This window comes from Aedes aegypti, chromosome 3 (assembly GCF_002204515.2).
Source record: "Aedes aegypti strain LVP_AGWG chromosome 3, AaegL5.0 Primary Assembly, whole genome shotgun sequence".
Classification (NCBI taxonomy): Eukaryota; Metazoa; Arthropoda; class Insecta; order Diptera; family Culicidae; genus Aedes; species Aedes aegypti.
Genome location: NC_035109.1, coordinates 276694893 through 276707772, shown reverse-complemented (window position 1 = coordinate 276707772; position 12880 = coordinate 276694893). Strand labels below are relative to the sequence as shown.

The following is a 12880-nucleotide window of genomic DNA, read 5'->3' as shown; positions in this document are numbered from 1 at the left end:
CTATCAATAAATTTTTCGCGATCTTGTGCAAAATACCTTGAAATGGGGGGCCCCCATTCCCTATCGGTACCTACGCCAATGGCGATAGGTATGGTTTAACCATTTTCTTCGCTAACCGGCGTCGTTCAGAACTATGCTCTCGAGCGATTGCAGCGCCCATAATGTTGCCGACCGAAGGAAAAGTGGCGTACCCCATGCGGAAGTTGTTCAAGAGAGCGGAATCGGTGAAGGAAGCAAGCAAAATATGTATAATTTAATTACAACTTTGATGAAGTGGTGGTATAATTATTTATGAAGTTAATTAGAATTTTAATTAATAAATTTGCATAGATATTGTACGAGGAAGCCTTTGGGCTCCATGTTTGACTTTTTTTTTGTACTAACCTAACAACTCTTTCACTGTCATTGTCGGTTCAGTCTTGTCCACGTAGAGCGGCGCCAACGATGTTTCCCAAACGAGCAGCAGTGAAAAATTTAACGAGTTTTTGTCTTATTGCTCTCTATGAACACACGGAGACGCTACGACGACAACGGAAGAGACAATATGTCTTTGGCAGGCATTTCAATATTTAATTTCTATTGTTTTCCAAGCTTTTAGCCTCCTGATATCTCGATTCTCATATATTGTAGGGTTTCTACTACTTTATCTATCTTCGGAGCCGTAACATCGATGCCGGCAAGCGAGCTACCGGTAAGGCTTTTAAGAAGAATGTCGACAGATTTTCGCCATATAGAGTTCACTTCCGGTGCAGCGCAAGAGCAAAGAGCACACTTGTTCGTTCGGATTCTTTCCCGATAAAGCACTTTGCAGGAAAATTCGAAAAGCCCTTGTTGAACGACTTCGAAGAGAAGTCGATAGTTTGGTGGAGAATGTTTGGACAGTGAGGTCGAACATAAGTCGTAATTGTCCAAAACAGAGATGAAATATAGAAAAATATTTTGCTTGTCTCGGGATCCCGGGATTTTTCAAATTTTATGCAAAACAAGCTGCAAGTTTTTATGGTGACTTTGATGCAAGAATGCATTTTAGTTATTGTATTTAGCTTACTTAATAAGCGTTTCAATTAAGATTTAAGGCCATTTATACTTATACTTTTTTATCTGGTATGCTAGTAACGTAATTTTCAATAATCTATAGCAGGTTTCTATAAGTTTTTTTCCCGTTTGTTAAAAAATGCTTTGGTGGTTGAATTTTTAATCATATTAAAATTTTATCAATGCCACTTTATCTTCCCGTAACCGTTTTAGTTTGCCTGGCGTACCTTACACTTTTCTAGGACTTACATACCTGTGGCTGTCATGCCAATAATTCAAAAGCATGAAGATTTCATGTGACACAAGAATGTAAATAATTTTGCTAAAATTTGAAAGTGATTGGTATCACCTACACCTTATGTTTCAGGTTTGAATTTCGTTTCAAATTAACTTCAATAAATACCCATTGACTTCAACTGCAAATAGGTGAAATATTGCTGAATAAAATCTAAGATAGCATTGTTTTATCTATTTTAATTCGACTTAAACCTTCCCAACCAGGTTCGGTTATAATGACACTGCGATGCAAATGTCCATCATACTCTATAAAACTAAACGTTGCTTCAATACCCACTTCAGTCATTCTATAGTCGTTTTGGAATCATTTGATTTTTGTCCCGGGATCCCTGGAAATCCCGGGATTTTTAAAAATTAAATCCCGAATCCCGGGATTTTTTTGAGTCCGGAAAACAAGACGCTCTAGGTACTACGAATGGCCATATTCTTGGAGGCGGCGGAATCAATAAGTCTCAAGCCGTTTTCGCTCGTCAGCCGATGAGCGCTGTTTTTTTTTCAATAGTCGGTCTCAACTCTTCCTCCTGGCCGACCTGAGCGATGTTGATTTTGACGTCGTGGCTTGGGCAGCAGTCGTACTCGCGTTCGAGCTGCGCGTAAAAAGCGTCCTAATCATCATCAATCTTTCTGAAGTGAGGGGTGTTGCACGTTTATAATGCCGAACTTGAAGAGCTTCGATCTTTGATCCTCAACTTGCACATTCTCTCATTGATAAGCCACTACCCGATCACACGCCTCTGCATATCACCTTATCTGCATATGTATCGTACCAAACTATAGCACTGAACTAAGTAATTTATACTAAATATGATATTATTTGAAATTATATCGTGAAGACTCCCACTATCCCTATTCAACAGCTCAATTTCCTACCATCAGCCTATAAGAACACAGCAGCCTGTTATCTTCCGTTCTCATTGTTATTCTCAACTGATTTCCGCACAGCGCCAGCTACCGACTTCGAAAACTGGAAGCCTCAGGCCACTGATTTCCAGACTCCCATTCTGTCGGCAACCGGCTGAGACGGGTATGAAAATGAAAAATTATAAAACAATAAAGACTATAAATTAACGTGATTGTTTCGCACTCGTTCAGAATCTCCCTCAGAATGTGCGCCATATCCCTATAGCGATGATGATGACGGTAGCACTGAACAGAGGTACGTTTTTTCCTCCCACATCACGACAAAACCCACCGGAAAAGAAAATTTCTTCACAAGATTCCTACCACACTACAGAGACTAGCAAGCCGTAGTTGCCTCGTATCATCATCAACCGGCGGAGAGGCCTTGATGCCAGGCAGTAAATTATGCAAATTTCTATACCGTGTCTCTTCCGCTTTTCTCGTGGTTCATATGTACCGTGTAGTGGGGTAACTTTGATAGATTTTTGAAGAAAGTTTGGGTATTTCTGCATTCCTTCTAACAAATATTAATATTATATTTTTGAACAAAAAAAACTGGAATCTTAGTTATCGAAAATTTCTGAGCCCTGTATCTTTTTAATAGCTTAGGTTTCATCCTGCAAATTTTATTATAGTTTCAAAATACGCTTCAGAGTGCATTTACTAAACATTTGCTAAACATCGTACAAACCCCATGTAACATAATTTTATGCTCATTTGCAACGAAACCAACATTTTTTTTTCGAAACTTTCACAAGCTTTTCGGTAGTGAAGGAAATCCTTCCGCTCAATCTATGATAACATGCCAAAGATGTGGAACATTAGAGACATTTCTCGATAACTTTTTCAAATTGACGTAAGTAACTTCCATACGATTTGGAGAAAATCAGTTCAGAAGAATCACAACCTGTTTTCTAAAACTATTTTAAAATGAATCGCCTTTTTTACACTTTTCCGCCGTGTACATTGCCTTAATTTTGCATACAATTAGCTCGCGATCAAAACCTAGGGAGTTCGTATTATTTCTCACAAAATTTTTAATAAAAAATGATAAGCCGATTTATTCAATTACTTGCGACGTTTTTGTACCAGTGTAAAATCGACTCAAGTAGTGTTTTGTTTTGATTCGTTGAAAGTTGAAAATCTTACTTTTGTCGTTTTGTAAATCCGGGAATTAAACGTTCTAAAAGTGAAAAATTGAATTGGTTCAGAGCGAAATGTGTAGAATTTCGTATGCGAAACAGGTATAATCGATAAAGTAATTTTGTATACTTTTTTGACTTGAGTCGGTTTGAATAAGTTTTCGAGATTTATGTAATGCACAAACTGTTGTAGATTTTTTTTTCGACTGGAAAACTAGTCGCGTTATCTGTCTGAAAATAATTATTTTTCCTACTTTTGAACTTTTTTTAACTTGTCTGTTTCCCGTTTTTCTGGTTCTGTATAATTTTGGCAAATGTAAAGTTTAGAGCTTCAATTGCCTACCAATTGCACAACGTGACAAATATAAAATTTTTGCGTGACTCACAGACCAAATAACTTGCATACAAAATTCGTCGTGTATAAAATATTCATTCTTCCGGTGGCATTCTACAAGCACGAAGCAAGGACATTGAACAAAGCAGACTGAAAAGCCTTCAAAGTTTTCGAGCCTGAAGTGCTGCGGACAATAATCAGTGGGAAACTCGAAAATGGTGTGTGGAGCAGACGCATGAATCACGAGTTATATCAAGCGTATAAAGATGCGAATATTTCTAAGCGAATAAAATATGGCAGACTTCAGTGGGCTGGTCATTTAGTGCGATTGTCGAAAGAAAAAAAATGCGAAAATGAAAGTTATTTCAGGGATCCAGGTAGAGGTAGGCGAATTCGTGGAAGATCACGATAACGCTGGCTGTACGCAGTGGATGAAAATCTGGCGACCCTAAAGGTTCGGGGCAACAGGAGAAGTATCACCCAAGACCGACGAAGATGAAGCTCTACAATACGCCTGCAATGATGTGATGCTACGCTATAGCCATCAAGGTACAAGGTAGGTATAACTTAGCTGTCAAGAATAAGGAACGAACTATTCATAACTTCATCAAACAGTGAGTGTTTCAAAATGAAGTCTTAAATGTCATCGTTATCTAAAAAAAATGGCTCTGACATGATGTCTCATACTAAAAATCTTTACTTTTGCATTTATTTCACATAACTGATTAACAGGAAATACCATTTTGATTAATATTCCGATTCCGGACGCTTCCTTACTTTTGCGTTATATTCCGGGCATTTTAATTCGATTTCCGGACAGCTCATGAAAATCATAAATGAGCAATTCTCGCTGCAACCAGGCCGCCATTGGCACCTATCCTTAGAATTCTAATTTTATGTCACTGATCGCTAGTTTTCGATAAAACTTAAGGGTGTTTTCTGTTGGTGGCTGTTTTCTCAAATTGGTAGACCCCTCGTACGCCAGCTAGCTGAACAATTTTAGAAAAAGCCCATTTTTTGATAAATCTTGGGTATTTCTTCACGTGATATGTCTCATATTTCGCTCGGAACACATAGCAAACTTAGTGGCATCGTATAGAGAAAGGATATAGCTTTAATTTAAACTTGAAAAATTTTTGGCGGCCATTTTGAATTTGGCCACCATCTTGAATTTTGTTAGAAAATCGTTTTTTCAGCATTAGCGCACCGCTAGTTCTGAATTCTGAGATCACCATCAGTAAGCTGAGGAAAAATTGCGTAAGATAGGCTACAGAAACTAGGTGAACAATGGTATTTACCCTATCAAATGAACGATTTCCTAAATCATGTTATACGATTTTGACGTATATGGCGAGTGCAATCAATAGACGTGTAAGACAGTTGGGCATTATGATTTTTCAAAGATATCCATGAAAAATGTTTATCAAAATGACTTTTGGACAACAAAATTTGAAACATTTCGTGTGAAATGTGAATCTAAACGGTATGAAATATGAATCTAAACGGTATGTTGTTTCGTTTAGTATTTTGTTGATCTCGCACTATCAAAGATACCCCGTTCTACGGTACCTACTTACCAGCCGCCATATTCTCCCGGGATGACAACGACACGGTTGAGTATTCTGCTTCACATTACGATATGAGGCACCAGAGTGCGTCGCGTCGGGATATATTCTGAGGCTGCTGATCACATTGGATGACGACATGCTCCGACGTTCACGCATTGTTATGTTGCGGGAAAGCTTTTCACACAAGCTCGGGAAAATGTGGAAAATTTCCAATATCAGACGCTTGAAACAAAGCGAAGCACCTTCCAATATGGGAAAAACACACATGCTTTCCTCTTTTGTGACGGATGGTAGGAGGAACTAATGCTATTTCGCTATGATTTTGCTTAGATTTAGTAGATTTCGGAATGAAACAATTTGTCTGGAAATTGAGATATTGAGCTGAAGATTGATTACTCACAAATATCTTTCGGTGCGATCGAAAGACATAAATGGTAAATGATTATGCATATTCTAGTAATACCACTGTCGCAACTTGAATTAAACGTATATTTTCGTTAAGAATGAAATGTACTGTTTTTTGTTGAATATCTAGTTTAGTCGTATTTTCAAATATCATCTGTTTGTCTGAGCAAAAATATGACTTTTTCAAGGTTTTTGCAAAAAAAAAAATATTTCCTTTACATTAGTAGTCGTCACATGTTGCAATACTGGTTGCATGGTAGCTGTTGGAAAGAACATCAAGATAGATGTACTAGATACAGAATGAATCATTAAAAAGACTTCAACTACAGTAGAAGCTCGTTGTAATGACAACTAATATAGCGAAATTTGTCGGTCGTTTGAAATAATATTTGGATATTATTAATATCCTTTATAACGACTTTCTTCTATTACGACGATCCCTTGCGATGTCGTTATAATAAGCTCTGACACAATTATTTAGTTCAACTAATGCAGCTCTAGGGCAACTTACTCTTACCAACATTGGCATAACAAGAGGGAACGGAAGAGAGCCTCCATATCCCCAGGCCAACTACAAGTTACATGTCAAAGCATAGTCTTATCACTAGTGACTCAACTCACATCACATGACAAATATTCTGCGTATCGTATATTTTGTACTAGAGTTTTTTTTTCCTCTATGTAACTCTCCCTAATGGGGCCCAGATAGCCGTAGCGGTAAACGCGCAGCTATTCAGCAAGACCAAGCTGAGGGTCGTGGGTTCGAATCCCACCAGTCGAGGATCTTTTCGGGTTGGAAATTTTCTCGACTTCCCAGGGCATAGTGTATCTTCGTACATGCCACACGATATACGCATGCAAAAATGGTCATTGGCATAGTAAGCTCTCAGTTAATAACTGTGGAAGTGCTCATAAGAACACTTAGCTGAGAAGCAGGCTTTGTCCCAGTGGGGACGTAACGCCAGAAAGAAGAAGAAGAACTCTCCCTAATTTTTGAGAGACTGATATTCCAGTCCTCGATCAACACTCAAGTATAACTTACTTCAGAAAACTGCATATTTGGGTAATCCTGTTATTCCCAACCTTTTAAGTCAGAACTTCAGGTTCCCTTTCTTTTTTCCTCCCATATTTCCTTTTCCTTTCCTTCGAATACAAGTAAAATGGGCTCAATACATAGCAGTGGAACTACAAATTTGCTCACAGTTCGGTGACAAAACGTCGAATTCTAATATCTCAAATGCAGAAACGTGAAAAGGATAAGACGAGAAAAAGACAATTGGAAGAAATTGAATGTTTCTTGAAAGAACGATTTTCTACGAAAACGATATATAATTTAATGTGTGCTAATATGGGCCTTATTAACACATTTAAAAGAAACGCGATGAAAAAAAAATAAATCTCAATACAATACTAAATCGTTGTTGAGAATTGAAAACTTCTGGCTTTCGAAGTTTTGTCCCTTTTAACGTTTTGTCCCTTAACTCTTGCCTACTATCTCTGAAGCTGGACAGCAATGCTGAGGAATTAACAAGTCAGCATGGCTTGAAGCTTATGTCACTTATGCCGTATTTGTTTTCATAGACTACAACGTCAAGATCCGAGAACATCAACCGCCAAAAGGCCATTTCTCAATAAAGAATAAAAAAGAGGTATTTAACAAAGCACGTCTTTTCTGAAGGCAAAGATCCAGCTTAAGAAAATCGTTCAGCTCACTACTTCTATCAAAATATCGTTACATTACCAGACCACAATAAAACATCGTCATCAAATATTCACGAATAATAAAAAGCAATTTTATTGCCCCGCAAATTCACTTATCACGTATCACTTAGATAATAAAATAAAAATCAATCTCACTAGAAGACACCTCTGACCGAACCCGATGATTACCGCGAGTCAGCCAGCAAGCAAAACTAAACCTAATTACGACGATTGCTGCAACAGTTCCAGCTGATCCAGTTTATCCAATTCGTCTTCGATCCAACTCCGGTAGGTGGTCAGGTTGGTGAACAGATGCGGTGCCCGGTTGATGTCCGTCGACCAGGTTAGTAATCCGCGTAGTTCCACCTGGGCCGTGCCGTCGTCGTTTCGTTCGGTGCAAATCAGTGGGGATCCACTCAGCTCCTAAAATTGAAGTAAAAATTAATTTTTATTACAGGCGTAGCCAGAAAAGGTCAGGAAGGGTGCGTTGCTTCCCTAAATGATAGAAAAAAAAATCAAAATTCAGTGGTTTCTACAAACATGTTTGATTTTTTTTTCGATTAATGTCAACTATATTTATATTTATAAAAAATTGCGTACTGGTAAATTACTTGGAGAATTCTCATAGCCACTGATAAAACAAGTTACTGTCGAACATAATCGATAATCCTTAACACGTGATAGTTATTGTTCGGTCTCACCGCAACGATATCTCCCATTCGCTTTATGCTAGGCGCACTCGTAAACAGCAGCAGCGCAGCCGTGTGCATTCAATTTCTCTGCTTTCTCCCCCAGCTAGCAGCAAGCAGCCCAATTGCTTTGATGCTCTTGCGTTGGGCTGCGTGATGCTAGCTGTCGGCGCATCAAACCTTTGTTACTTTGTAACCCATTACACTCATCCGTACTACCTCTAGGATATAAAAGAGGCCCCTTTCTGTAGAATGTTAGTTGTAAGACGTTGTTGTAACCGTAGAGTATCCCCCACCGAGCAGGAGCACTGCCTCTCGGTGGTGGGCAATAAATTATCGTAAAAGTAAAAGTAGTTCGTTCATTCGTCTTCCCCTTCGGGGCTTAAAGAAACACAACGTAGGGCCTGGTCAACCCTGGACGAAACAGTTATAATTTGGATTAAGTTTCACACATGTTTTCGGTATGGTAAAATAAGTGTTTCACATGGATAAAATAGATGTTAATCTTGCGTCCCTGACCAAATTTTTCAACATTTTTTTGTGATCTGTGAAAATCGACCAAAAGTTGTGTTGCGTATGCAAGAGCATCCTTCGGGACCACTGTGCAAAGCCAACACATCATCCTGCGCGCAAACCGTGCAGAAGCATGATGATTTCCCCAAAACTACGCGCAGAAGTCTACCTCCGCAGTGATGCGTGGAGACTCGTCTTGCGAAACAAACTCCAGCACGTAATAAAAAGAACGAACAAAGGAGCAGCCGCATCAATATTTTTCAAACATTAGAACAACCAACAACGAGAGAAGAGAAGTGAATTGATCTAATTCATTTAGCCGATCACCCAAGGATTGAAGCAGAAAAGTGCGCGAAAGAAGCCTAGAAATATCGAGCCTCTCGGAAGACAGTAAGTGTAGAAACCCAAAACGAAAATGCCGCTAGAACATTCTCCTGCGAAAGGGACGACCGATCCTGCCCCCGTTGTGAATTTTTGAGTGCAACGACAGCAGCAAAGTGAGAGCAATTCCAACGTGCACCAAATGGAGATTGCTGCCGACAGTGAAATTATGGTGCGATTCACGCCAAAGACATCATGCTGAATAAAGTGTTCCGCATCGTGGTATTTTAAGCTCGTCAACTCGGGTTGTCGAAACAGGAAGGTTCGCTATGCAATTTGCAGTCAGCATACACGGAGTTCTCTGGCTTCCACAGCCATATAATAGCGAACATCCCGGAACAGTAAGAAGGAGCTTATGAACGATTCGGAGCTATGTACAACCTAACGTTCGCCGGAGAGAAGAAGCGTATTAAGGATCGAGAAGCCAATCTTGCTCCGCAAGTGGTCAGCCATCAGCTGAAAGCGCAAATTCCGACTTTCGATAGCGACTACGCGAACTGGCTAAAATTCAAGGATATGTTTCAAGACGTCATTGCGCTTTCTCGTGAGTCAGATGCATTGAAGCTGTACCATGAACTAATAGAAGCAGTTGCTGGAGTACTCGACGCGAAGACGCTGAACGAAGGAGATTACGCCCACGCATGGCGAATCCTAACCGACCACTACGAGAATCAATTAATGGTAGTTGAGACGCACATCCGTGGTCTCCTATCGCTGAAAAAGATTGCATCGCGATCCAGCAAGCAACTTTAACTACTGGTCGACGAATAAACGTAGCACGTAGAAAGTTTGGAATACCAAAACCAGCCACTAACAGGAGTGTCCGAGCCGGTGCTGGTGTACCTAGTCACAGCAGCCCTTGACGACTCAACGAGGTTGCAATAGGAGCATTCTCTTGCGACGACGACCGACCTGCCGAAATACAAAGAACCGGTAGACTTCCTCAAATCACAATGATTGGTTGTCGTCACCACGAACGCCATTACGAAACAAACGAAACCGAAGCAAGTAAGCCAGCAAGCACATGCAGCAGCGACATCGAGACAGGAAACGAAAGACTGGTGCGATTTTTGCAGTGAATCTCATTTGAACTTCCAAGGCAACAAGCTGAACTCACTGCCCGCCAAAGAGCGAATGGAGAAGGTGAAGGCTGCTGGCGTTTGCCTCAATTGCCTGTGCAAAGGACATCGTTCAAAGAATTGTCCGTCGTTGTAAACCTGTTGGAAGTGTCAGCGACGACACTACACTCAACTTCATAACACCAACGTAACGACGAAGCCCAACCCGAATACAGTTTCAACGATTCCCAACTAGGCGAAGCAGGCTAGTGTGCCTGTTCCATCCGCCTTGAATCCAATGGGAATGCCGAAAAGCGAGCAATCCCTGTCCACCAGTTGCTCGTGTCAGGGAATGCAGTCACCGAAATTTTGTTACCCATCCCATCCATCTTGGTGAGTTACGAAAACGGACAACAGCAGAAGTGCCGCTTTCTCCTGGACAGTGGCTCCCAGGTGAATTTCATTAGCGAGAAGATGGCCAATTCTCTTGGCATCCGAAGACAGCCCGAACAACATCCATGACTGCCCGTGACAAGATCGAGGTGAGCGTAGCAAGTTTATCGACACATCAAATTGGAACATTCCTGTTGGTATCCGATCCAAAATTCTTCCGAGCCGATAGCATTGAAAGAATTGATATGCTTTTCGGAGCAGAGCTGTTCTTCCGACTTCTGAAGCCAGAGCGCATTGTCATCTTCGAATATCTACCAGAACTACGCGAGTCACACTTTGTGCAGGTGTCATCATCTGAAGACATCCGATATTCGCAAGTGGAATCGATTGATGATATCGCTGATTCAATCCACAAATTTTGGGAAGTGGAAGAAGTACCGAACGTCACCGCGATGTCACCCGAAAAGCAACAATGCGAGCAACTACCGACTACCGATGAATAACAACGTCGCTGATTTGGATAGCTGTCATTCTATGGCATTGGAGCGTTTTTACATGGTTGCAACGAAGTCCAGACCTAAAGACGCAGTACGTCAACATCATCTAGGAGTATCAAGGTCTCGGTCACTGCAGGAAAAAAAAACAAAACCAACGACGATGTCAGCTAGAAGACGTATCACGTCGACACTCGATTCCTGAGAATTGATGAAGCCGCCAGGAGTTCTGGAACTGAGAACAAATAAGTACAGAACTACTTCGGCAACATTCCGATCAACAAGGTACTTGAATCAACGACGCTTAGCGACGAAACTTATAATCTACTCCGAGCAACTTTGACGAACACTGAAGAGATGAGCTACTCGATGACGACACCGAACAACAGTGGATCAGATTGAAACAGTCGCTACCATTGTTGAAGGATTTTACGATACCACTCCTAGTCACCGTCAACGTAGTTGTTTTGCTCGAGCCCGGCCAACTGGAAATATTCGTCCGCAATCGTGTCGCTGGATTTCAACGTCTCACCGAAAGCCATTAGTGGAACTATGTCCAAACATCAGCCAATCTAGTTGTTATTGTTCCGTGAGAAAGAACTCCCATCGACTTCGCCACCAGAGGTCTGCGGTAGGCTGGTCCTCCATTCCTCAACGAGCCAGTCTTCAACATCGAGACACCTGAAGATATCCCCTACAACGAACTCCCAGAGTGGAGCTCAGCTTCATTCGTGAAGCAGCACCCACAACCGATGAAGTATAGTTCCGTCTTCAAGCAGCAACGAGTCTACTCTTCAAGAACGACTACGTAAAGCTGTGCGACGAGATACGTCGAATCCAATTTTGCCAATCGAAGATAATCATCCAACTAGATACAGCCAATAGTTTTGAACCCATGGTTCACCGAGGAGCGTATGTTGCGAACAAAACAACATCCTTCGGGACCACTGTGCTAACCACGTGGCTATTTAAGGAGATCTTCTAGGAATACTTTTCCTAAAAGCACAAAGTTGGGCAACAAATTATAAGATTTATTTCTAAAATTGGTCACCAAACCAAACTTTTAACCATTCTTGAACCCTGGAAACAGGTATTTGATTTATAATTTAAAATTTTCATTTTGTAAGCTTCAAACGACATGCTATGGACGAACTTCAAACAACATAGTTAATCCACGATTCCAAGAAAATTGCAAACCAACTATAAATCAAATCTATAATACCTAATTTTTTCCGTGCTATTTTCTATAATTTTCCAAGATACATTATGTTCATAATTCTTGAAAGAACTAAACAGGAAAAATCTTAAGTAATCTGTTGAGACATGTCTTGATGTGTCATAAATAAAACTATTGGACTAATATTTGAAATCTTTGGAAAATACTTGAGATCAGTGAGAAGTGCTTCGAGCAATTAATGGTGAAATAATTAAACGAATGTTTATGGAATTACTATGTGATCTCAAGTCAGCTTTCTTGAACAAAAACTTTGAAAAGCTCTTTTAATTAGGTTGGACTACTTATGGAATAAACGCTGGAGTTACTTATACTAGAGAACTCGTGAAAAGAACTGCATGTAATTCTTATATTATCCAACTGATGTGTACTATAAGGTTTCTAACTGACCGGTCAATAGGAAGTTTTAGACTGTTTCTAATCGTGAATGGTTCAAGCTGTTAACTGGAGTCGTTACCCAACCAATAAATTGAAGTTTAGCTCTGTACTTGTCAAAAATCATTCGTTTTCGCCAAAATGTGGGAGCTTTTGAAAACGTTCGCTCCCTCTGATATAAATCCTACACTCCCGTACAAAAGATTTTTTGATGAGCACTTGCAAAAATATGGCGGGACTCATCAATGATTATGAGAATAAGCTTTTATGCCGTACATGCTAAAAATTTTGGTTGATCTAATGCAGATCAAATCAGCCATATATTTGCTTTATAATTTTTAAATAATATCACACCTTCAAG

At 40.2% G+C, this 12880-nt stretch overlaps 1 protein-coding gene across 8 annotated transcripts in view; it reads right to left on the bottom strand.

Annotated features, from left to right (window-relative positions):
• Positions 1 to 7450: 7450 nt before the first annotated feature.
• LOC5574686 overlaps positions 7451 to 12880 on the bottom strand; it is a 211466-nt gene continuing 206036 nt past the window's right edge. For all 8 annotated transcript variants that reach the window (XM_021851252.1, XM_021851253.1, XM_021851246.1 and 5 more), the window contains exon 9: positions 7451 to 7805. In XM_021851252.1, the coding sequence (XP_021706944.1) occupies positions 7605 to 7805 (201 nt within the window). In that variant the 3' untranslated portion in view covers positions 7451 to 7604. The remainder of the gene's footprint in view (positions 7806 to 12880) is intronic.